Here is a 26,667-nt window from a genome sequence, read left to right as displayed (position 1 = left end):
GGGGAGGGAGGTTTTTTGGGTTGGTGCACTGATTGTAAGTGTATCTTGTGTTCTTTATATTGATTTATAAAAAATTAAAAAAAGTTTTTTAAATATCTTGTACCAATCGATCAACGGACTGGTAGCGGGCCACGGCCCGGTGGTTGGGGCCTACTGTTGTAGCGTACTTATTAACTCATCACACCAGTATAAACAGCAAGGAGACATGTTATTTATTCCCTAATAGCAGTAAAGTAGCATCCACCGTCATACTTGCCAACATTGAGACCTCCGAATTCGGGAGATTGGGGTGGTGGGGGGTGGGCGGGGCCGGGGTTAAGGGGGAGGAGTATATTTATAGCTAGAATTCACTGCAATTAAAGTATTTCTTTTATATATACATATTGGGGGTGTGGTAAAAAATCGATTCAAATTCGAATCGCGATTCTCACGTTGTGCGATTCAGAATCGATTCTCATTTAAAAAAAATTTTTTTTTTTTAAATTAATCAATCCAACAAAACAATTCACAGCAATACCATAAGAATGCAATCCAATTCCAAAACCAAACCCGACCCAGCAACACTCAGAACTGCAATAAACAGAGCAATTGAGAGGAGACACAAACATGACACAGAACAAACCAAAAGTAGTGAAACAAAAATGAATATTATCAACAACAGTATCCATATTAGTTAGAATTTCAACATAGCAGTGATTAAAAATCCCTCATTGACATTATCATTATACATTTATAAAAATTAAAAAAAAGAACAAGTGTCACAGTGGCTTATACTTGCATTGCATCTCATAAGCTTGACAACACACTGTGTCCAATATTTTCACAAAGATAAAATAAGTCATATTTTTGGTTCATTTAATAGATAAAACAAATTTACATAATTGCAATCAGTTGAAAAAACATGGTCTTTTACAATTATAAAAGCTTTTTACAAAAATCTACTACTCTGCTTGCATGTCAGCAGACTGGGGTAGATCCTGCTGAAATCCTATGTATTGAATGAATAGAGAATCGTTTTGAATCGGGAAAAAAAAATCGTTTTTGAATCGAGAATCGTGTTGAATTGAAAAAAAAAAAATCAATCAATCAATCAATCAAAATCAAAAATCGATTTTGAATCGAATCGTGACCCCATGAATCGATATTGAATCGAATCGTGGGACACCCAAAGATTCACAGCCCTAATATATATATATATATATATATATATATATATATATATATATATATATATATATATATATATATATATATATATATATATATATATATATATATATAGTACAATAAACAGTAATTAAAACACAGTTCTACTAACTGTACTTGCTGCTTACTTAAAAAAAAAATAACACTTAACTTTCACTATTTGAGTAGCTTTTTTTCTGCCATTTGAGTACTGGCGAGCGATCTCTGAATCCGGGAACATACCCTTCACGGATTTGTTGAAAACATCCGCAAATGAGAACGGAATGTTGCTTGCAAGGTGGCCCATAATACTGCGTTCCCGCCGCCTTGTGATCCTCTGACCGTTCATGAGTGACTATATCCATTCGGCCACCGTGTTATGGGTTATAGATAAACCTATGGATAACGGAGACATATATAATAGTCTCCTTTTCAGGTGAGAGGAAACTAAAGGTAGTGCCTTTAAGGCACGCCCCCAATATTGTTTGTCCGACAGGAAATTTTGGATATTACAACCTGCCGTAGTTTTGAAGCAATGCATGATGGGAATCCGGATGTTGTGTGTCAGTGTACTAACGAGCCGGCTGGAATAAACACACGCTGAGAAATATCTCCGTGCCTGCCTACTTTATGGGTTATAGATAAACCTATGGATAACGAGACATATATAATAGTCTCCTTTTCAGGTGAGAGACGACGCTAAAGGCAGTGCCTTTAAGGCACGCCCCCAATATAGTTGTCCGGCTGGAAGTCGGGAGATTTTCGAGAGAATGGTTGTCCCGGGAGATTTTCGGGAGAGGCACTGAAATTCGGGAGTCTCCGGGAAAATTCGGGAGGGTTGGCAAGTATGTCCACCATACATCCAACACATTAAAACAGCACATCATAAATATTTCACAAATGTTCAGAGTGGAAGCCCAGTTCACATTTCAAGTAAAATTATTCCCCATCCTGCATGCTGTAAATGAATGCAGAACAAGTTAAAACCATGTAATGGAAAGACTTTCTGCATGGCACAAAAAAGGAAAGTAATCTGCACCTTCAAAAAAGGCCCATCAGTACCTTTGAAGTGCACAGCCAGAGAATGATCAAGCGTTTTGGTTAAATGGCTGCAGGCTAGCAGTGCCTCAATGTCCTCCTCCTACATTGACTTAAATTATTATTCATCCCTCAACACTGTGCTTTTTTAATATATCAAGCAGCTTAACGCTGTTTGATTTTGCTCTGATGACCTGCTTGCTCAAGCATTATTGCACCTGCTCTAAGCACCTGAGGTTCTTTTCCGGCCTGCAAAGTCAGCACAGGAATGTTTCATTTCAGCCGACCAGTGGATGAGCCGTGCAAAATTACTTGCTCGTGCATCCTGGGTAAGGCGGAGGGGGAGAGGAGTTGGCCGGCCCGGACTGAGTCGGTGTGTAAGGCGGAGGAGGGAGCATCTCGCAGTCGTAGGTGTATGGCGGTGGAGGACCTGTGGACAGGGAATACATAGTAGGCACTGTTATTACGAGAGCAAAATTCAACATGGCCGAGAAGCAGATCTTTGCAGTATTTATAGGCACTATCATTCTACGTGTCAAAGTCAAAATGTCCGAAAAGGAGTGGGAAGAAGCAGAGTTTTGTTTGCTTTGCCATGTTGGGGCCATTGGGAAGTGCAGTTGTCTGTGGCATGTTATCAATATTTGTCTCTACTTGTTGAACTGATTGTTTATTTTTTGGGGGTGAGGGGAAAAAGAACATTTGATTTGCATCGTATTGTATTTCTGTTAACTATGTGTCAAAAATGTCAATAAACAAATAATTGAAGAAAGAAAGGAATAGGAAAAAGCAGATCTTTTGCAGTATAGTTATAGGCCCTGTTATTACAAGTCAAAAATTAAACATGGCCGAAAAGGAGTACGAAGAAGCAGATCTTACACAGTACAGGCACCATCATGCACCACATGCACAATTCAACATGGCCAAAAAGGAGTTGGGAGAAGCAGATCTTTGCAGTATTTATAGGCACTATCATTCTACGTGCTAAAGTCAATTTGGCCGAAAAGGAGAGGGAAGAAGCGGAGTTTTGTTTGCTTTTGTGTGTTGCTGCACCATGTTGGGGCCATTCGGAAGTGCAGTTGTCTGTGGCTTATTATCGATATTTGCCTCTACTTGTTGAACTGATTTGCATCATATTGTATTTCTGTTAACTGTGTGTCAAAAATGTCAATAAACAAATAATTGAAGTAAAAAAGGAGTATGAAAAAGCAGATCTTTTGCAGTATAGTTATAGGCCCTGTTATTACGCGTGAAACAATCAACATGGCCGAAAAGGAGTATGAAGAAGCAGATCTACTGATAGTAGAGGCACTATCATTACACATGCCCAATTCAACATGGCCGAAAAGGAGTAGGAAGAAGCAGATCTTATGCAGTATTTATGGGCACAATTATTACAAGCGCAAAATTCAACATGGCCAAAAAGGGTAGGAAGAAGCAGATCTTATGCAGTATTTATAGGCACTATAATTACACGCGTGAAATTCAACATTTCCGGAAATGAGTAGAAAGAAGCAGATTTTATGCAGTATTTATAGGCACTATTTTTACACGTGCCAAATTCAACATGGCTGAAAAGGAGTCGAAAGAAGAAGATATCTGCAGTATTTATAGGCAGTATTATTACATGTAGAACAATCACCATGGTTGAAAAGGAGTAGGAAGAAGCAGATCATACCAAAGACTTTATAAATGGGACCCATTGCCTCCCTGCTTGGCACTCAGTATCAAGGGTTGGAGTTGGGGGTTAAATCACCAAAAATGATTCCCGGGCGCGGCGCCGCTGCTGCATACTGCTACCCAAGGGGAAGGGTCAAATGCAGAGGACAAATTTCACCACATCTAGTGTGTGTGTGACAATCATTGGTACTTTAATCTTAATCTTAATCTTATGCAGTATTTATAAGCACTATTATTACACATGCCCAATTCAACATTGCTGAAAAGGAGTTGCAAGAAGATCTCATGCTGTATTTATAGGCAGTATTATCACATGTAGAACCATTATCATGGTTGAAAAGTAGTAGGAAGAAGCACATCTTGTGCAGTATTTATAAGCATATTTATTACAAGTGAAAAATTCAAAATGGCCAAAAAGGAGTAGGCGGAAGCACATCTTATGCAGTAGTTATAGGTACTATTATTACACGTGCAAAAATCAACATGGCCGAAAAGGAGGAGGAGGAAGCCTATCTTATGCAGTATTTATAGGCAATATTAATACACGTGCAAAATTCAACATGGCTGAAAGAGAGTCGGAAGAAGCACCGCTTATGCGGCATTTATAGGCATATTTATTACATGTGAAAAATTCAACATGGCCGAAAAGGAGTAGGAGGAAGCACATCTTATGCACTAGTTATAAGCACTAGTGATACACGTGCAAAATTCAACATGGCCGACAAGAAGTCGGAAGAAGCAGAGCTTATGCAGTATTTATAGGCGTATTTAATACAAGTGAAAAATTCAACATGGCCGAAAATAAGTAGGAGGAAGCACATCTTATGCAGTATTTATAGGCACTATAATTACACGTGCAAAATTGAACATGGCCGTAAAAGAGTAGGAAGAAGCAGATTTTATACAGCATTTATAGGCACCATCATTATATGTGCAAAATTGAACATGGCCGAAAAGGAGTAGGAAGAAGCAGATCTTTACTAGTACTTCACTTCCTGGCCTCACTATGTTACCAATTAATCAACGTTTTATTAATTAATTAACGCTTTATTTTATTTTTATTTATTTTATGTGCTTATATAGAGAAAATAATAGAGATTATGTAACAATACATTGTTTATAGTAAAAACTAGTTAAAAAATACATTAATAGATAAATTAAGAGGTTATGGGTTATTTTTATGTGTACAGTTACATTATGGTACGTAACATATTTGTAGTTACAACATGTCTGAAAAGGAGGAAGAAGAAGAAGCAGCAGAGTTTATTTAGTCCTACCCCTTTTCTAACTTTTCTAGCAATTTCTAACATTTGTTTGTTCCTTTCCTGTGCTCCATTTGTCAAATGAAATAAGTAAAAAAATAATCAACAATGTTCTTATTAACAAATATAAGTACTTTGTGATTTACATGAACATTTTTCGATAAGGTTCCTTTATTATTATTATTATTAGGGTTCATCTATTAGTCAATTTCTTTGCTTGATGCATTCCATAATTCAACGCCACACACTGACATGCTAATGGTTTTAAGTGTTATACATGCATACAAAAAGGCGTAAAAAATGTTTACATAAATAACAAATGTCAAAAAAAATTAAAAAATCTGACAAAAACCCCTAAAAAAATTAAGCCATAATCATTAATTTAGCTTAGTCTAATTAAAACCTAAACCCCCCTACCCCTATATCCCACACCCCGAATTGTAAATAATGTAAATAATTCAATGTATATACTCTGATGATTATCTTGTGTGATGACTGTATTATGAAGATAGTATATATCTGTATCATGAATCAATTTAATTGGACCCCGACTTAAACAAGTTGAAAAACTTATCGGGTGTTACCATTTAGTGGTCAATTGTACGGAATACGTACTGTACTGTGCAATCTACTAATAAAAGTTTCAATCAATCAATTAAATTGAAGCAACACTTCAGTTAGGTGGGGATAGTCTGTCCCCTAGCGGCCAGCCTGAGCCACTGCATGAGATTCATATTACACAGCACTTTGGTTTTATTCACTGAAACATCAAAGCAGAAGACAGGATGGATTAAAAATGGAAAATGTCAAAGTGTTGCGTCAGCAAAAAGCTCATGGTCCTTAAGTCACCTTTTTATAGCCGGTCGCTTCTTGTTAAAAAAAATTTGAATGTGAAATCATTGTGGAAATATGACCTGATAGGTAGAAGCACTAACCCAATAACACGCACACGCACAGTCCTGTTAATCCCTTTATAAAAACACGCAGTCCAGTCTCGCATGAAGATGACCCACGGAATAAAAAGTGATGAATAAATAATAAAAAGGAAGCGACAACAATGTACCTGCAAGCGTGCGTGGTCTCGTTTTTTATTTCCACACAGACACAAAGCACGCAGGGAGCAGAGGGAGCGGGATTTATTTTTAGCATTTTAAAGATCAGCTTTGTTGTTTCTGCACACTGACATCACATTTAACTTGATGCGAGTGGCAGGGGACATCTTTGATACGCTTCATACATTAGAGATGCCCAAACAGGTCCAATGTGTCCCCGCATGTAAAATGTCAACCATTAAATGACAAGGCGCTTAATCTCAAGTTTTATTGCAAACATATTTCGAGCCCCTTCCTGCTCCGTCACTGATAAGAATATAATGGCAAGTTATTCACCCTACTAACCCACTAGTGCCTCCATGGAAATGCCCCCCTCTACCTGAAAGAACTACTCACCCCCAAATCCTCAACACAACGACACCTTCGCTCCGGACAGGCTAACCTCCTCCAACCTCTGAGGACAAAGCTACGAACAATGGGAGACTGGGCTTTCTGCTCCGCCGCTCCCAGTCTGTGGAACGCTCTCCCTGACCACCTGAGGGCACCACAGACTGTGGATGCTTTTAAAAAAGGCTTAAAAGCCCTTCTTTTTAAAAAAGCCTTTTTTTAGATATATGCATACTAGTTCTAGCTATTAGGCTGTTCTAGTTTCTATTTTTATTTATTTTTAATACACTGTAGCACTTTGAGGTTGTTTGCTCAATGTAAAGTGCTTTTTACAAATAAAATCTATTATTATTATTACTATTATACTGGCTCCGTCGCACATATTGATGCAAAAAGTTATGTTTTTGTTAAATTACATTAGTTATTTTGCACTAAAAAAATAATTATTTAATCATTTATTTCTCATTAATTCATTTTGGTTAACATTCATCAAAATACATTCAAGTTTGAGTCAAAAGATACAGTATAAAAATGGTATATAGTAGAAGTCTTCAACGGGGGTAGAGGTACTGCAGAGGTGTAAAATATATTTTTTATATTTCCCCTGGCAATTTTTCCACAAATGTAAATGTCTTTAAAACATCAAACCAACACTGTCATGTAACTGAATAAGAATAAATAATGATAATATCATATTCATGTTAACATCTAAGATAGCTAGCGATTAGCGCTTTAGTTGTCAGGTAGCGATTAGAACTCTAGTTGTCAGGAAGCGATTAACGCGTTATTTGTCAGCTAGTGATAAATTGGCTACTTTTCAGCAAGGGATACGTGCTGTAGTTGCCTGCTAGCGATTAGCACCAAGTTGTCAGCTAGTGATTATCGCTTTAGTTGCCAGCTGGCGATTAGCGCTCCAGTTGTCAGGTAGCGATTAACGCGTTAGTTGCCAAATTGAAATGTTTGCATTAGTTTTCAGCTAGCGATTAGCACTCTATTTGACAGATAGCGATTGGCGCTCTAGTTGACGGCTAGCGATTGGTGCTATATTTGCCAGCTAGCGATTAGTGCTCTAGTTGCCAGCTATTGATAAGCGCTCCAGTTGCCATCTAGCCATTGACGCCTTAGTTGCAAGCTAGCTATTAGCGTGCTAAATGTCGGCTAAATATTAGCGCGTTAGTTGTCAGCTAGCGCTTAGCGCTCTAGTTGGCGGGTAGCGATTAACGTGTTAGTTATTAGCTAGGGATTGCCGCTTTAGTTGCCAGCTAACGGTTAGCACTCCTATTGTCATTTAGCGATTAACATTCTAGTTGAAGGACAGCAATTGACGCTTTAGTTAACAGATAACGATTTGCGCTCCAGTTGCCAGGTGGTAATTAGCTCTCTAGTTGTCGGGTAGCGATTAACGCAATAGTTGTCAACTAGCGATCAGCGATTTATTTGCCAGGTAGCGAATACCAGTTTAGTTGTCGGGTAGCTACAATCGTGCTAGTTGCCAGCTGGCAAATAATGCATTGGCTGTCAGCTAACGGTGAGCGCGGTAGTTGTCAGATAGCGATTAGCGCTCTAGTGGACTGCTAGCGATTAGCGGGCTAGTTGTCAGCGAGTGAGTCGTACACTAGTTGTCAGCTAGCGATTAGCGCACTATTTGACGGATAACCGATTTTCAGCTCGTAATTAGTGCTCTAATTGTCAAGAAGAGATTCACCTGCTAGTTGTCAGCTAACGATTAGCGCTCTAGTTGCCAGCTAGCGATTAGCATTCTAGATGTCAGGTAGCGATTAATGCACTGGTTGCCAACTAGTGATTAGCACTTTAGTAGCCAGCTCGTGATTTAGTTAACAGCTAGCGATTAGCCCTTTAGTTGCCAGGCAGCGTTTGACACTCTAGTTGCCAGGTAGGCATTAATGCGCCAGTTGCCAGCTAGCAATTAGCGCACTAGTTTGTCAGCCTAACAATTAGGGTTTTAGTTGTCCGCTAGCAATTAAAGGCCTACTGAAACCTACTACTACCGACCACGCAGTCTGATAGTTTATATATCAATGATGAAATCTTAACATTGCAACACATGCCAATACGGCCGGGTTAACTTATAAAGTGACTTTTAAAACTTCCCGGGAAATATCCGGCTGAAACGTCGCGGTATGATGACGTATGCGCGTGACGAAGTCAGAGTAACGGAAGTTATGGTACCCGTAGAATCCTATACAAAAAGCTCTGTTTTCATTTCATAATTCCACAGTATTTTGGACATCTTTTGCAATTTGTTTAATGAACAATGAAGGCTGCAAAGAAGACAGTTGTAGGTGGGATCGGTGTATTAGCAGCGGACTACAGCAACACAACCAGGAGGACTTTGTTGGAGCGCTAGCTGCGCTAGCCGCGCTAGCCGCGCTAGCCGCGCTAGCCGCGCTAGCCGCCGACCTCACCTTGACTTCCTACGTCTCCGGGCCGCCAAACGCATCGGGTGAAGTCCTTCGTCCTTCTGCCGATTGCTGGAACGCAGGTGAGCACGGGTGTTGATGAGTAGATGAGGGCTGGCCGGCGTAGGTGGAGAGCTAATGTTTTTAGCATAGCTCTGTGAGGTCCCGTTGCTAAGTTAGCTTCAATGGCGTCGTTAGCACAGCATTGTTAACCTTCGCCAGCCTGGAAAGCATTAACCGTGTATTTACATGTCCACGGTTTAATAGTATTGTTGATTTTCTATCTATCCTTCCTTCTATCCTTTATTTTTTTGTTTCTATATGCAGTTAAAGCACGATGCTATCACGTTAGCTCGTAGCTAAAGCATTTCGCCGATGTATTGTCGTGGAGATAAAAGGCACTGAATGTCCATTTTGCGTTCTCGACTGTCATTTTCAAGAGGATATAGTATCCGAGGTGGTTTAAAATACAAATCCGTGATCCACAATAAAAAAAGGAGAGTGTGGAATCCAATGAGCCAGCTTGTACCTAAGTTACGGTCAGAGCGAAAAAAGATACGTCCATCACTGTCTCTCAAGTCGTTCACTGTAACGTTCCTCATCTACAAATCTTTCATCCTCGCTCAAATTAATGGGGTAATCATCACTTTCTCGGTCCGAATCTCTCTCGCTCCATTGTAAACAATGGGGAATTGTGAGGAATACTAGCTCCTGTGACGTCACGCTACTTCCGGTACAGGCTAGGCTTTTTTTATCAGCGAGCAAAAGTTGCAAACTTTATCGTCGATTTTCTCTATTAAATCCTTTCAGCAAAAATATGGCAATATCGCGAAATGATCAAGTATGACACATAGAATGGATCTGCTATTCCCATTTAAATAAATAAAAATCATTTCAGTAGGCCTTTAAGGCAATAGATGTGGGACATGTTGTAATGTGAAATTGTAAATATGTGATGTAATACAGTGAAAACACAATCATAAGCAGAGCAGTGTGCTCACCTGGGCATCCCTGCGTCACAGTGTTGATGTAAGAGGTGCTGAACACGCCCACCCGGGCACCGTGTCCGTTCTTCACACACATGCACACGCACAGGAACAAGGCAGCTATGGCGCCCATCAGGAACACCACACCGAACACGATCCCAGAGATGGCGGTGCCCCTGGAACACGCAAAACGGTCACATATGAGGAGAAGGGGTTTGGGGTTGTTGCCACGGTGACCGCGTCTGCGGCGTGAATGGCGTCGACACAAACGCTACGTCGCGCTTGGTAAGTGTGAGGATCCCTGTCGGACACCTCGGTGAAAGCGATAAAGCGGCTGTGCTGTAACAAGTCTTGTGGTAAGTTAAAGGACAGCTGGTGGGCCTCAATCGCCGCCATCTTGGTTACGTAGCGCAAGGGGACGGACTGACGTTTTTTTGCATGAAAGAAAGTTTTACACTCCATAAAAAAGGCAGATGGGAGCTCGGCGCTAAACTCACGAAAGGACGTCTCCAACGTAGGCGTAGTAGGAGCAGCAGAATGGCGGCGAGCCTTCACAACAGTACTCCAGGCAGCCATGACACCTGGCCTCGCTGACACCTGCAACACACACCGTTTAGATTAAATGGTAAATGGGTTATACTTGTATAGCGCTTTTCTACCTGCAAGGTACTCAAAGCGCTTTGATACTATTTCCACATTCACCCATACATTCACACTCTGATGGCGGGAGCTGCCATGCAAGGCCCTAACCACCACCCATCAGGAGCAAGGGTGAAGTGTCTTGCTCAAGGAAAGTACGGACGTGACTAGGTTGGTAGAAGCTGGGGATCGAACCAGGAACCCTCAGGTTGCTGGCACGGCCACTACTCCCAACCGTGCCACGCCGTCCCCAGATTAGAGGTCTTCCCATCAGGGTTTCATGCTGCCCGTTCCGATACCGATCATCCATGAGATCGAGCGATACCAGTAAGGATACCGATCACATGTATCAACTGTTAATTTCTCTATTTATTCATAGTGAGTAGGGATGTCCGATAATGGCTTTTTTGCCAATATCCGATATTCCGATATTGTCCAACTCTTAATTACCGATACCGATATATACAGTCGTGGAATTAACACATTATTATGCCTAATTTGGACAACCAGGTATGGTGAAGATAAGGTCCTTTTTAAAAAAAAATCATAAAATAAAATAAGATAAATACATTTAAAAAATTTCTTGAATAAAAAAGAAAGTAAAACAATATAAAAACAGTTACATAGAAACTAGTAATTAATGAAAATGAGTAAAATTAACAGTTAAAGGTTAGTACTATTAGTCGACCAGAGCACGCACAATCATGTGTGCTTACGGACTGTATCCCTTGCAGACTGTATTGATATATATTGATATATAATGTAGGAACCAGAATATTAATAACAGAAAGAAACAACCCTTTTGTGTGAATGAGTGTAAATGGGGCAGGGAGGTTTTTTGGGTTGGTGCACTAATTGTAAGTGTATCTTGTGTTTTTTATGTTGATTTAATAAAAAATAAAATAATAAATACATTTTAAAAAAACGATACCAATAATTTAAAAAAACGATACCGATAATTTCCGATATTACATTTTAAAGCATTTATATTATCGGACATCTCTAATAGTGAGTGTAGCAATATCAACATAAAATATATCAACTCGATTGTTTGAGCAAAATAAAGTCAATACTACACAATAAGTAAACAAACTACAATCTCATTAAAATCCTTTAGTTTGTGTCCAGGGAATGATTCCTTAAGTTTGTAAACGTAAACAAAAACAACTAAAAAGGAATATGGGAAAATAAAAATATCAACACAATCACTCTCGTATCAACCATATACTGATAATACCCTTGGTATTGACATAATTGCAACAATGCTGACACACCAGCAGTTGTTATATTATCCTCTCTCTCGACTCTTATTTTGGTAATTTCCTGTTAATGTGTGCTTACTTTCTGCAGTAACGTGGTTCCATTGTTTTTTACCTTTATTTTTTGGGTGTTGTGTAAAGCTAACTTAGCGGTTAGGCTTGCTCTCGGTGTGTGACATGTCAAGCCTCATCCTCCAGTGATAATGTTACATAGAATTGCAGTTTATATCTCTAGTTATCAGTACGCATCTCTAGTTATCATTACGTATATGTATTGTTGCATTGAACAACTGTATTGTTGATAATAGAGGTAAATTATTGGTATTGTTCATTATCAATAGCGCTATTTGTATTGGTATTTGTATTGGTCCATTTGTAGTGTAATAATGCTCATTGTCATTTCTGTATTATTTTTTTATTTTCGCTAACTGCTTATTTGCTATCACTTTTACCATCATATTTGTACATGTCTTATTTGCTGATGTTGCTCTATTGTTGTTGTTGTGTTTGCTGCTGTTGTTTTTGTCTCTCTGTCTAATCCCCCTCTTGTCCCCACAATTTCCCCCTCTGTCTTTCTTTTCTTCTCTTTCTATCCCCTCCTGCTCCGGCCTGGCTGCACCAAATGATAATATAAATACATTTATAAAGTCAAATACAAATAAGGCAACAAGAGAAGTATCCTACACTTCTCTTTTGTAAAGTAAATCTGAACAGCCGATATGGGCATCTACATCAACTATATGATTTGCCTGAGAAGCTGGACAGGACAAAAAAAATGTGATGGAGGTTACCATTATTAGCCTAGATGTCCATTTCGCGTTCTCGACTCTCATTTTCAAGAGGATATAGTATCCGAGGTGGTTTAAAATACAAATCTGTGATCTACAATAGAAAAAGGAGAGTGTGGAATCCAATGAGCCAGCTTGTACCTAAGTTACGGTCAGAGCGAAAAAAGATACGTCCATCACTGCCTCTCAAGTCATTCACTGTAACGTTCCTCATCTACGAATCTTTCATCCTCGCTCAAATTAATGGTGTAATCATCACTTTCTCGGTCCGAATCTCTCTCGCTCCATTGTAAACGACGGGGAATTTGAGGAATCCTAGCTCCTGTGACGTCACGCTACTTCCGGTACAGGCAAGGCTTTTTTTTATCAGCGAGCAAAAGTTGCTAACTTTATCGTCGATTTTCTCTACTAAATCCTTTCAGCAAAAATATGGCAATATCGCGAAATGATCAAGTTAGACTCCAGATGACACTGAAGGACTCCAGAGACAAGACCATTAGTACTGTTGCACCGCCCCTAGTAACTGGGCGGAAGTGGACACCATCCGATGCGGTGCAGCAAGCTACAGCAGCCCTGAGGCACAGAGACATCGTGGGAAAGGTCCAACAGGGAAGAGGAGGCTTTGGCCTGACTGCAAGAGAACCATCCTGGAAAAATGCTACAACATCAGAGCGGAGGACGCTGGTGGTGGAGGAGGTGCGTCGCCAGGAGGAGGTCTTAAGGAGTGCGAAGGCTGTCTCTCTCGCCAAACAGGGGCAATGGATGCAGTGGGAAGGAGTGGAGAGGAGAAAGATAAGCTGGAAGGAGCTATGGCAGATGGAAGCAAGTAAAATCAGCTTTATCATCAGAGCAACGTATGATGTGCTCCCATCACCAAAGAATCTCCATCAGTGGTATGGCGAGGATCCAATCTGTGCCCTCTGCCCAACTCCAGCAACCCTCAGACACATCATGACAGGATGTAAGACGAGCCTAACGCAGGGGAGATACACCTGGCGACACAACCAGGTCCTCAAGAGCTTGGCATCAGCCCTGGAGAGTATGCGTGGTGCCGTCAACTCCTTGCCACCAAGAGTATCCAATCCCATGAAGACAACAATGTTTGTCCGAGAGGGCGGGAAAACACCCAAACAGCTTTCCACCAAACCAGAAGCGGGACACCTATACAGGGCCCGCGACTGGAAGATGCTGGCAGACATCGGCAAACAACTGGTTTTCCCACCTGAGATTGCTTCTACCAACCTCAGGCCAGACTTGGTGCTCTGGTCCCCTTCGGTGAAGACTGCTTACGTCATAGAGCTCACAGTCCCATGGGAGAACTCTGTGGAGGAGGCCTATGAACGTAAGAAGCTGCGCTACTCAGAGCTAGCAGAAGAAGCGAGGCAGCGTGGCTGGAACACCAAAGTCTATCCAGTTGAAGTGGGATGCAGAGGATTTGTGGCGTCGTCTACCATCAGACTGCTGAGGGAACTCGGCAGCCACGGTCAGGCCCTGCGGAGGACCATCAGAGCAGTCTCAGAGGCAGCCGAAAGAAGCAGCCAGTGGATTTGGCTCAAGCGGAAGGACCCCAGTTGGGCCCCAAAAACAGCAGTATAACAGGGTGAATTTCAGGAACAGTTGAGCACGGGACACAAGCTGAGGACTGATCATCCTTCGGCGGGCCACCTTTGTGGAGGGTGTATAGTGTTTGAAGGCCGAAACACCCAATGATGCAAGGGCACACTACTGAAGATGTGTCGCTTGTCCAATTGTCCTGGAATTTAACCCTGACCAAGTCTCATATCCCATACAACTCACAAGAACACCCCAACCCCCACACCCCCACGTTGTCTGTCAACCACTCTCAACAACAAGGACATCTCGAGTGAGTACTCTCCACATTTGGCACAAGGGACTGTTCAACATCTCGTCCTGTGTTTTTTGATTCTGATCGTCTGGACACGTCCAGTGACGGCTGTGAAAGGACAGCTGACAACATGGGAAAGTCCATGTGACAGCTTGGAGAGACAGCTGACAGGAGGGAACAGACCCCACTGGGGCTGTCATGGGCTAGCTCCCCATGATGGCAGTCCCCAACGCTGATTCAGCTAATTGGAGACACCCGCAAAATGCTACGAAAAGTAAACAAAGGAAAATACCCCTAGAGCCTGCGAGAGCGGGGGCGCAAGATGGCTCATTGGCTGACAACACGGTTACTGACCTAGGAACGGAAATCACTATGAACAAGGAGAGCACAACACACGAGACAGCAACAACAGCAGTGGGACACAAGCTTCAGGTGTGCATCTGTGGTTGGAACAAAGTAACATCAACAACGGGCTTAAAGATCCATCAAGGGAGGAAAAGGTGCCTGAGAGAGCAGAGACAAGGGCCTCGCATTGATCAATACTTGTTACGAAGTAATCAGTCAAGTCAGTCGAGTGAAGCACAGCGACGGGACACAAACCAAAGTTCGCAGAGCATCAGCACCCCTGTATCTGAAGAAGGTAATACAAGCACAGACATGCTGGTGGAGGAGCCCGCACAACCACAAAGACCTCCAATGGAGAGAAAGATCAAAGGGCACAAACCTGGTGTAAAGTGGCCCAAATCTGTTGACAAGAAAGAATGGGAGACAATCAACAGGGACCTTACAGAAATCCTGGAGCAACAAACAGGCACAGCAGAGGGAAAGATCGAAAGGATGGGCGACATAATTTACAACTACGGACAAGAACGTTTTGGAGTGAGCAAAGGGAGAAGTGGAAAGAATCTACCACCGCCAGCTAAATCCAGGAGGCAGCAGGAGATCGACAGGCTTATCAGAGAGAGGAGGCAGATAAGAAAGCTATGGAAAAAAGCAGACGACGCTGAGAGGGAAGGTCTCATGCTACTCCAAGCAGACATCAAGAGCCGGCTAGCAACCTTGCGGAGAGCGGAAAACTTGAGGAAGCTTCGCAAGAAGAAAGAACACACAAGAACTCGTTTCTATAAAGACCCCTTCAAGTTTGTCAAAGACCTCTTCACAAAGGAAAAAAGCGGAACTTTGAAAACATCAAAGCAGGAACTGGAGCAACACCTGGAAAAGATTCACCACGACTCAAAAAGGCAGGAGCATATAGTCATCCCACCTGAAATCCCGCCAATTCAACCACCTGTATTCAACCTGGACACTAGCCCTCCGAAATGGAAAGAAGTAGAGAACACAGTCCGACGAGCAAGAGCAGCATCGGCTCCGGGACCTAACGGAGTACCATATAAGCTCTACAAGAACGCACCGGATGTACTACGCTTTCTGTGGAAACTCATGAGGGTAGTGTGGCAGAAGCAAGGAATACCCAAGGCTTGGCGAAGGGCTGGTGGTGTGCTAATACCTAAAGAAAAGGATGCATCGGAAATCAGCCAGTTCAGACCAATCTGTCTTCTCAATGTTGAGGGGAAAATCTTTTTCAGCGTGGTGTCTCAGAGGCTGTCCACATACCTGGTAAAGAACAAATACATTGATACATCTGTACAGAAAGCTGGAATTCCAGGATTCTCTGGCTGCCTAGAACATACAAGCATGATCTGGCATCAGATCCAAGCAGCCAAGAAGGATAAGAGAGATCTTCATGTAACCTTCCTCGACCTGGCCAATGCATTTGGCTCAGTTCCCCATGAACTTCTCTGGGAATCTTTTAGCTTCTTCCTTGTACCAGAACCCATCACCACACTGGTCAAGAACTACTTCCAAGACCTGCAGCTGTGCTTCACAACAGCCAACTTTACTACAACATGGCAGCGCTTGGAAGTAGGCATCATGGCAGGCTGCACAGTTTCACCCCTGATTTTCACAATGGCCATGGAAGTCATCATGAGGGCCTCAAGGTGGGTGGTGGGTGGTGAACGAACCAGGGCTGGGCTCCGTCTTCCACCTATCAGGGCTTACATGGACGACATGACAACACTAACCACTACTGCAGCATGCACTAAGCGTCTACTTGGAAAGCTGCAGGAGAACATCGAGTGGGCCCGAATGAAATTCAAGCCTAGTAAATCTCGAAGCATCTCCATAATCAAGGGGGTGCTGAGAGATACAAGGTTCTACATCGGCAAAGACCCTATTCCAACGGTGTCTGAGCAGCCTGTCAAAAGCCTGGGCAGATGGTACAATGCAAGCCTCAAGGACAAACAACAAATAGAACAACTAAGGCAAGAGATCGCGAAGAGCCTGGATAACATAGACAAGACTCTACTGCCAGGGAAACTGAAGCTTTGGTGCCTACAATTTGGACTCCTCCCCCGGACAATGTGGCCACTCACTGTGTATGAAGTTCCAGTAACCACTGTGGAGAAGATGGAGCGAACCATCACTTCATATGCAAAAAAGTGGCTTGGCATTCCACAATGTCTAAGTAACATCGGCCTCTACGGCAAAGGGATCCTGGAGCTACCTCTCACTAGTCTAACTGAGGAATACAAGTGTTCTAAAGTTAGACTCCAGATGACACTGAAGGACTCCAGAGACAAGACCATTAGTACTGTTGCACCGCCCCTAGTAACTGGGCGGAAGTGGACACCATCCGATGCGGTGCAGCAAGCTACAGCAGCCCTGAGGCACAGAGACATCGTGGGAAAGGTCCAACAGGGAAGAGGAGGCTTTGGCCTGACTGCAAGAGAACCATCCTGGAAAAATGCTACAACATCAGAGCGGAGGACGCTGGTGGTGGAGGAGGTGCGTCGCCAGGAGGAGGTCTTAAGGAGTGCGAAGGCTGTCTCTCTCGCCAAACAGGGGCAATGGATGCAGTGGGAAGGAGTGGAGAGGAGAAAGATAAGCTGGAAGGAGCTATGGCAGATGGAAGCAAGTAAAATCAGCTTTATCATCAGAGCAACGTATGATGTGCTCCCATCACCAAAGAATCTCCATCAGTGGTATGGCGAGGATCCAATCTGTGCCCTCTGCCCAACTCCAGCAACCCTCAGACACATCATGACAGGATGTAAGACGAGCCTAACGCAGGGGAGATACACCTGGCGACACAACCAGGTCCTCAAGAGCTTGGCATCAGCCCTGGAGAGTATGCGTGGTGCCGTCAACTCCTTGCCACCAAGAGTATCCAATCCCATGAAGACAACAATGTTTGTCCGAGAGGGCGGGAAAACACCCAAACAGCTTTCCACCAAACCAGAAGCGGGACACCTATACAGGGCCCGCGACTGGAAGATGCTGGCAGACATCGGCAAACAACTGGTTTTCCCACCTGAGATTGCTTCTACCAACCTCAGGCCAGACTTGGTGCTCTGGTCCCCTTCGGTGAAGACTGCTTACGTCATAGAGCTCACAGTCCCATGGGAGAACTCTGTGGAGGAGGCCTATGAACGTAAGAAGCTGCGCTACTCAGAGCTAGCAGAAGAAGCGAGGCAGCGTGGCTGGAACACCAAAGTCTATCCAGTTGAAGTGGGATGCAGAGGATTTGTGGCGTCGTCTACCATCAGACTGCTGAGGGAACTCGGCAGCCACGGTCAGGCCCTGCGGAGGACCATCAGAGCAGTCTCAGAGGCAGCCGAAAGAAGCAGCCAGTGGATTTGGCTCAAGCGGAAGGACCCCAGTTGGGCCCCAAAAACAGCAGTATAACAGGGTGAATTTCAGGAACAGTTGAGCACGGGACACAAGCTGAGGACTGATCATCCTTCGGCGGGCCACCTTTGTGGAGGGTGTATAGTGTTTGAAGGCCGAAACACCCAATGATGCAAGGGCACACTACTGAAGATGTGTCGCTTGTCCAATTGTCCTGGAATTTAACCCTGACCAAGTCTCATATCCCATACAACTCACAAGAACACCCCAACCCCCACACCCCCACGTTGTCTGTCAACCACTCTCAACAACAAGGACATCTCGAGTGAGTACTCTCCACATTTGGCACAAGGGACTGTTCAACATCTCGTCCTGTGTTTTTTGATTCTAATCATCACTTTCTCGGTCCGAATCTCTCTCGCTCCATTGTAAACGACGGGGAATTTGAGGAATCCTAGCTCCTGTGACGTCACGCTACTTCCGGTACAGGCAAGGCTTTTTTTTATCAGCGAGCAAAAGTTGCTAACTTTATCGTCGATTTTCTCTACTAAATCCTTTCAGCAAAAATATGGCAATATCGCGAAATGATCAAGTATGACACATAGAATGGATCTGCTATTCCCGTTTAAATAAAAAAAAATCGTTTCAGTAGGCCTTTAACTGTCATTGTTCAAATAAATAAATTAATTAATTAAAAGCAATGTTGATATGAATTATTTATTTACCTACTGTAATATCTGGGCGCACCGATATTTAGGCCGCACTCACCTACCATATTTTAGAAGAAATAAATAGTTTCACATATATAAGCCGCACCGGACCATAAACCACAGATATATACCCGTACAAAAGATTTTGTAAAAGTTTTTTTACATAACTTGTTTCCAAATGGTGCCTGTCACACGGCAGTAAAACGCCTGATCAAACTAAACAGAAGTCATCGTCATGGACCTACTAGCTGTGGAAGCTAGCTCTCCAATCAGCCAAACAGACACAATAACTCCACGGAGACGTTTAGGTAAATTTACGAAACTGAAACAATTTTTAAAAAATGCCGTTGTAAGTTAATGATACTAACACAGGCACTCGTAAACGTGTTAGCATGTTCGCTAATGCAGCTAGCTTTATTACATTACGATAACACGTGCAAAAATACATAAAAACACTTCTACAGACATCAGACGGTTTAGTAGGTATGAATTGTTTTAGTTGTAATCTGTCCATTTGTGTTGGCCCTGTGATGAGGTGGCGACTTGTCCAGGGTGTACCCCGCCTTCCGCCCGAATGCAGCTGAGATAGGCTCCAGCACCCCCGCGACCCCAAACGGGACAAGCGGTTGAAAATGGATGGATGGATAATGTAAGACTTATAAACGTTGCTTGGAGTGATGAATGAAGAACCCTTTCGAACAGAAATGCTATGGATGACTAGAAGACAGAATTTGGAAAAACTTCCGCCCCAAGGCGTGAAACAGGAAGTACATTTTTAACCATCAGCACCTGCAGTGAGCAAACCCGTCCAAAAGATGGCGCCATAGCACAAACAATTACACACCTTTTCAGTGTCTCTGCTTCTGTTTTATTAAAACTATTTGTTGATTAAAAAGCATTGTGGCCGTTATCCATAAATTAGCCACACCGTTTTATAAGCCGCAGGGTTCAAAGCGTAGGAAAAAAGTAGCGGCCTACAGTCCGTAAAATACGGTATTTAAGACTCCAATGACTTCACATCCAATATCCCAATTTGAACATTTTTGGGGGAGAAATTTCACATATTTTGTGTTTTTTTCCTATTAAAAAGGTTTTGACAAAAAGGGCATAAGACATAAAATATATTAAAACGTTATATCAATGGATATATGAATTTGATCTATAGATATTCAAGCGTTGAAAGTAAAACAAATATTACTATATGACTTATTTTTTACATTTTATTGACAGAGACCCTTTTGGGTCCCCGGGACCTTTTAACAGTCACCAAAAATGAGGGAAGCCCAAACGGTTACAAAAAAAACATTGTATTTGTTTTAAAAATGAAAAATAACAAAATGGCCCTCCGCATGTTTGGACACCTCTGCTCTAAATAAATCAAAGTTATTCAATGCTTAAGTACTTTTTTTTTTTTTTTTTTTACTGAATACTTACTCTTACTCAAGTTATCATTTGGATAACTACTTTTTACTCAGAAATATTACAAAACCATTGAAGTTGGCACGTTGTGTAAATGGTAAATAAAAACAGAATACAATGATTTGCAAATCCTTTTCAACTTATATTCAATTGAATAGACTGCAAAGACAAGATACTTAACGTTCAAACTGGAAAACGTTATTTTTTGCAAATATTAGCTCATTTGGAATTTGATGCCTGCAACATGTTTCAAAAAAACTGGCACACGTGGCAAAAAAGACTTAGAAAGTTGAGGAATGCTCATCAAACACTTATTTGGAACATCCCACAGGTGAACACGCTAATTGGGAACAGGTGGGTGCCATGATTGGGTATAAAAGCAGCTTCCATGAAATGCTCAGTCATTCACAAACAAGGATAGGGCGAGGGTCACCACTTTGTGAACAAATTGTCCAACAGTTTAAGAACAACATTTCTCAACGAGCTACTGCAAGGAATTTAGGGATTTCACCATCTACCGTCCGTAATATCATCAAAAGGTTCAAAGAATCTGAAGAAATCACTGCACGTAAGCGACGATATTACGGCACCTACGATCCCTCAGGCGGTACTGCATCAAAAAGCGACATCAGTGTGTAAAGGATATCACCACATGAGCTCAGGAACACTTCAGAAAACCACTGTCGGGAACTACAGTTTGTTGCTACATCTGTAAGCGCAAGTTAAAACTCTACTATGCAAAGTGAAAGCCATTTATCAACAACACCCAGAACATGGACTGATGCAAAGGTGGGCCCGCCCCACTAGACAAGAAGCATTAAACGGGTTCACAGTTAAACTTTTCTAGGTGACATACATTTTTTCCCACCACCCTCCCCGAAATACATTTTCATTTATCTATCAGTGTATTATCGTACATATACAATATTACGCTATTGCCTCTCATGGCCCCCCCAACCCCTGACCCCCACACATACCAAAAGGAGGGCTTGTCCCACTTTTTGAGAAGCACTTAACAGTACTTTCATTTAAGTACAATTTTTGGCTACCCACCTCTGGTTACATGTTAAATAAATGCAACTGAAGCTATATATACACTAAGCCGGATAACCCCTTAAACGAATAATTATTTAGCCTAAGCCCCGTTTCAGCCACACTAAACCATCGTTAAAGGTCCCCCTCCTTGTATAATTTTTACACGGGTAAGTGCGCCGTGTATTTCTTGAATCTCCGGCTCTTAGCTTTGTATGGACTCATTGATCGTTTACAAACTGAGTTCGGAGAGGAAGTGACGCCAGAAAGACCGCGCCCCACACAGGAAGTGACGTCAGAAAGAACGCGCCACAGCAAGCTTCATAATAAAGCGGCTTCATAGCTCGGAGCTAAACACTGGAAATATGGAGGCGAGTCATCCAGACATGCCCGTGTTTCTCCTTCCTCTACATGTACAGACGCTTGTGGAAATCACACATGAATACCTTAAGAGAAAGCGATTGCAGCTATTTGGGATACAACACTTCTCGGATGGGAAGAGAACTTTCGAAATGTCCAGGTCAGCTGTGATTCTACTTACTGAAAAACTTTGTCCATTTGTCGAAGGAGAGACAACGAGAATGCGAGCTCCCGTGGATGTGAAAAAAAAGGTAGCGTGTGCTTTGTATTACCTGGTCGTCGAGGGAAGACTACGGAAAATGGCGAATGCATTTGGACTGGTAAAGCAGACTGTATAAGTTATTGTCCGCCATGTATGTCGCGGACTCGACGTCTAGGTCCAGAGTATATAAAGTCACCAAAAAGGAATGGACAATGAAGGTGGAGGCAAAAGAGTGAGGAGTGTCCTGACCAGATATCTAGATCCCTAGATTGATTGTTGTAACATGTTTTTTATCACATTGTGTACTTTTATGTGTTTATTAAAGATTTGATTAATTTATGATGGCTGAGGTGTGATTCACTACAATAGGGCCCCACAGCACACTGGATTCCAGTTAATTGAAATACCACAACACTGGATATTGTTCAGATAAGCTCAATTTAAGAACTTGCACACAAAGCAACACTGGAGGTGACTATGACGTGCGCATTTTCCGCGTATTAGGTCATGTTGCGCCGGCGGACGGAGGTCGGAGGGGGTCTTAAACGGTGGCATTGTTGTGTGTGGACACGAATAAGGTTAGGTGGGATTTACCCTAGATAACCTTATCTGGCTTAGTGTAAACGGGGCCTGAGATGAGATTTATTAACACATGAACGCACACAAAAAAAGTACCGAAAATTGGCACCCATATGGATTCCCACATACCGGGAATCGGTATCGTCACAGTACAATAGCCATTATTTTACAATACATTCATCTTTTAACCTTTTTGTCGTCTTTCCATTTGCAGTGTACTACAAACCCCGTTTCCATATGAGTTGGGCAATTGTGTTAGATGTAAATATAAACAGAATACAATGATTTGCAAATCATTTTCAACCCATATTCAGTTGAATATGCTACAAAGACAACATATTTGATGTTCAAACTGATAAACTTTTTTTTTTTGCAAATAATCATTGACTTTAGAATTTCATGCCAGCAACACGTGACAAAGAAGTTGGGAAAGGTGGCAATAAATACTGATAAAGTTAAGGAATGCTCATCAAACACTTATTTGGAACATCCCACAGGTGAACAGGCAAATTGGGAACAGGTGGGTGCCATGATTGGGTATAAAAGTAGATTCCATGAAATGCTTAGTCATTCCCAAACAAGGATGGGGCGAGGGTCACCACTTTGTCAACAAATGCGTGAGCAAATTGTTGAACAGTTTAAGAAAAACCTTTCTCAACCAGCTATTGCAAGGAATTTAGGAATTTCACCATCTACGGTCCGTAATATCATCAAAGGGTTCAGAGACTCTGGAGAAATCACTGCACGTAAGCAGCTAAGCCTGTGACCTTCTATCCCCCAGGCTGTATTGCATCAACAAGCGACATCAGTGTGTAAAGGATATCACCACATGTGCTCAGGAACACTTCAGAAGCCCACTGTCAGTAACTACAGTTGGTCGCTACATCTGTAAGTGAAAGTTAAAACTCTCCTATGCAAGGCGAAAACCGTTTATCAACAACACCCAGAAACGCCGTCAGCTTCGCTGGGCCTGAGCTCAACAAAGATGGACTGATATAAAGTGGAAAAGTGTTCTGTGGTCTGACGAGTCCACATTTCAAATTGTTTTTAGAAACAGTGGACGTCTTGTCCTCCGGACCAAAGAGGAAAAGAACCATCCGGATAGGCGCAAAGTTGAAAAGCCAGCATCTGTGATGGTATGGGGGTGTATTAGTGCCCAAGACATGGGTAACTTACACATCTGTGAAGGCGCCATTAATGCTGAAAGGTACATACAGGTTTTAGAGCAACATATGTTGCCATCCAAGCAACGTTACCATCGACGCCCCTGCTTATTTCAGCAAGACAATGCCAAGCCACGTGTTACATCAACGTGGCTTCATAGTAAAAGAGTGCGGGTACTAGACTGGCCTGCCTGTGGTTCAGACCTGTCTCCCAAGCCTAAAATACCACAACGGAGACCCCCGGACTGTTTAACAACTTAAGCTGTACATCAAGCAAGAATGGGAAAGAATTCCACCTGAGAAGCTTCAAAAATGTGTCTCCTCAGTTCCCAAACGTTTACTGAGTGTTGTTAAAAGGAAAGGCCATGTAACACAGTGGTGAACATGCCCTTTCCCAACTACTTTGGCACGTGTTGCAGCCATGAAATTCTAAGTTAATTATCATTTGCAAAGAAAAAATAAAGTTTATGAGTTTAAACATCAAATATATTGTCTTTGTAGTGCATTCAATTGAATATGGGTTGAAAAGGATTTGCAAATCATTGTATTCCGTTTATATTTACATTTAACACAATTTCCCAGTCATATGGAAACGGGGTTTGTACTTCAAATGGAAAGACCTAAAAAAGGGCAAAGTGCTTCCCACATGAGAAATAAATCTGCATAAATATGTTGCCCTTTGGGATCAATTGGAGGTAGAAAAAATAAATAGATTTAAAGCTGTTTTTAAAATGAGACTTCGTGGAACATGACTTTTTCATTTCCATGTCAATGCCAGCAGGAGGTCCTGACAGCAGGCTTCCTCCTGGGTGGTCCTTGGAGGTCCTGGCTCATGTCTGTCCTCACACTACAGACAACCCCTTCACCCCCACCCATTTAAGCACAACTAACACCTCACTTCCCAACGTATATTAGAAAGAAAATTCAGACACACAAAACATAAACCTTACCAGAGAAAAAACAAAACAGCAACGAGTTTCTCAGTAGTTCCCATCTGACCGCCTGCGTCCTCCTCCAAGGTTCCTCCATGACCCTCCTTCCTTTTCCTTCTCCCTCTTGGTCACAGCCGCGCAAAAGCGTTGGTGGGATCACATAATGGGGTCATTTGGTAACATTGACCCTCACAATAGTCTCACAACAACCGAGAAACGGACAAAGTTGTCGTTTCTCCTCAAAAGTCGGAGCTCCGTTTGTTCCCTCCACGTGTGAGCGCTTCCTCTCAAGTCTCCTTAGAAGTTCTCACACACCTCAAAGCCCCAGCAGGACACACACATCAAGTCAGCAAAAGCGTCTAAGAACAAGGTCCGGCGGACGTTTTCAAAATAAAAGCAATTTTTTTTTTCTGATGTTTTTTTGTGAAGAAATATAGGAAATATAAATATATATCAACATAAAAATATAATATAATTGAAAAAAAATATAATGTAATAAAATATAAAAAGTATATAATATAACAAAAAGTACAGTCAAATATTTCCAGTTTTGTTTTTATTTCATTGATTTAAGGTCAAACAAAATAAAACAATCAAACAACATAAATTAAAAAAAAAGGAATGAAAAGGAGCAGAAAGAAGTATACACTTATAATATCTGCCTCCTAACAGTTAGAGATGCTACCTCAGTAGAAGCATTTAAGTCCCATCTTAAAACTCATTTGTATAATCTAGCCTTTAAATAGACCCCCCCTTTTTTAGACCAGTTGATCTGCCGTTTCTTTTCTTCTCTCCTCTTCTCCCCTGTCCCTTGCGAGGGGGAGTTGCATAGGTCCGGTGGCCATGGATGAAGTGCTGGCTGTCCAGAGCCGGGACCCCGGGTGGACCACTAGCCTGTGCATCGGTTGGGGACATCTCTGCGCTGCTGACCCGTCTCCGCTCGGGATGGTTTCCTGTTGGCCCCGCTGTGGACTGGACTCCCGCTGATGTGTTGGATCCACTGTGGACTGGACTTTCACAATGTTATGTCAGACCCACTCGACATCCGTTGCTTTCGGTCTCCCCTAGAGGGGGGGGGTTACCCACATATGCGGTCCTCTCCAAGGTTTCTCATAGTCATTCACCGACGTCCCACTGGGGTGAGTTTTTCCTTGCCCGTATGTGGGCTCTGTACCGAGGATGTCGTTGTGGCTTGTACAGCCCTTTGAGACACTTGTGATTTAGGGCTATATAAATAAACATTGATTGATTGATTGATTCACACAGTTACATTTGTTGTTCGACTCAGAAGACTATTAAAGCAATGTTTACATTTTATAACATTCAACAAACCTAAACAAACATAAAAACAATAATTTTTAAAAATCATATCATTTCATTATTGTGAGATATATATACATACATACACACACACACACACACACACACACACACACACACACACACACACACACACACACACACACACATATATATATATATATATATATATATATATATATAGTGTGTGAATGTGAGTGTGAATGTTGTTTGTCTATCTGTGTTGGCCCTGCGATGAGATGGCGACTTGTCCAGGGTGTACCCCGCCTTCCGCCCGATTGTAGCTGAGATAGGCTCCAGCACCCCCCGCGACCCCGAAGGGAATAAGCGGTAGAAGATATATATATATATATATATATATATATATATATATATATATATAGTACAGGCCAAAAGTTTGGACACACCTTCTCAATCAATGTGTTTTATTTATTTTCATGACTATTTACATTGTAGATTGTCACTGAAGGCATCAAAACTATGAATGAACACATGTGGAGTTATGTACTTAACAAAAACAGTTGAAATAACTGAAAACATGTTTTGTATTCTAGTTCCTTCAAAATAGCCACCCTTTGCTCTGATTACTGCTTTGCACACTCTTGGCATTCTCTCGATGAGCTTCAAGAGGTAGACACCTGGGGCCGTACTTATCAAGCTTCTTAGAGTGCCATTTTACACTTAAGTCCTGAGAATTTGCGAAATTTAGTCCTACTCTCAA

The 26,667-nt window shown here is 42.1% G+C and overlaps 2 protein-coding genes across 2 annotated transcripts in view; one reads left to right on the top strand and one right to left on the bottom strand.

Moving 5' to 3' along the window:
* Nucleotides 1-26,667, top strand: part of mrpl39 (mitochondrial ribosomal protein L39) — a 350,047-nt gene that overhangs the window by 139,909 nt on the left and 183,471 nt on the right. The window lies entirely within an intron of this gene.
* On the bottom strand, nucleotides 1,311-24,927 carry cyyr1 (cysteine/tyrosine-rich 1). Its single transcript, XM_062037869.1, has 4 exons — nucleotides 24,645-24,927; nucleotides 10,505-10,604; nucleotides 10,023-10,183; nucleotides 1,311-2,653 (listed from the first exon to the last, which is right to left on the bottom strand). The coding sequence occupies exons 1-4, from the start codon at nucleotides 24,721-24,723 to the stop codon at nucleotides 2,532-2,534; spliced, it is 462 nt and encodes a 153-aa protein (XP_061893853.1). The 5' UTR covers nucleotides 24,724-24,927; the 3' UTR covers nucleotides 1,311-2,531.

Source organism: Entelurus aequoreus, linkage group LG01 (assembly GCF_033978785.1).
Source record: "Entelurus aequoreus isolate RoL-2023_Sb linkage group LG01, RoL_Eaeq_v1.1, whole genome shotgun sequence".
Taxonomy (NCBI): Eukaryota; Metazoa; Chordata; class Actinopteri; order Syngnathiformes; family Syngnathidae; genus Entelurus; species Entelurus aequoreus.
Note: the sequence above shows the minus strand (reverse complement) of the source record. Positions and strands in the feature narration are given on the sequence as shown.

Coding starts and splice junctions, on each gene's coding strand:
- cyyr1 (XM_062037869.1), bottom strand. CDS start 24,723: ATGGAGGAACCTTGGAGGAGGACGCAGGCGGTCAGATGGGAACTACTG. Junction 10,605..24,644: donor GCTGTTTTGTTTTTTCTCTG/GTAAGGTTTATG, acceptor TGTGTGTTGCAG/GTGTCAGCGAGGCCAGGTGT. Junction 2,654..10,022: donor TGTGACGCAGGGATGCCCAG/GTGAGCACACTG, acceptor CCCTGTCCACAG/GTCCTCCACCGCCATACACC.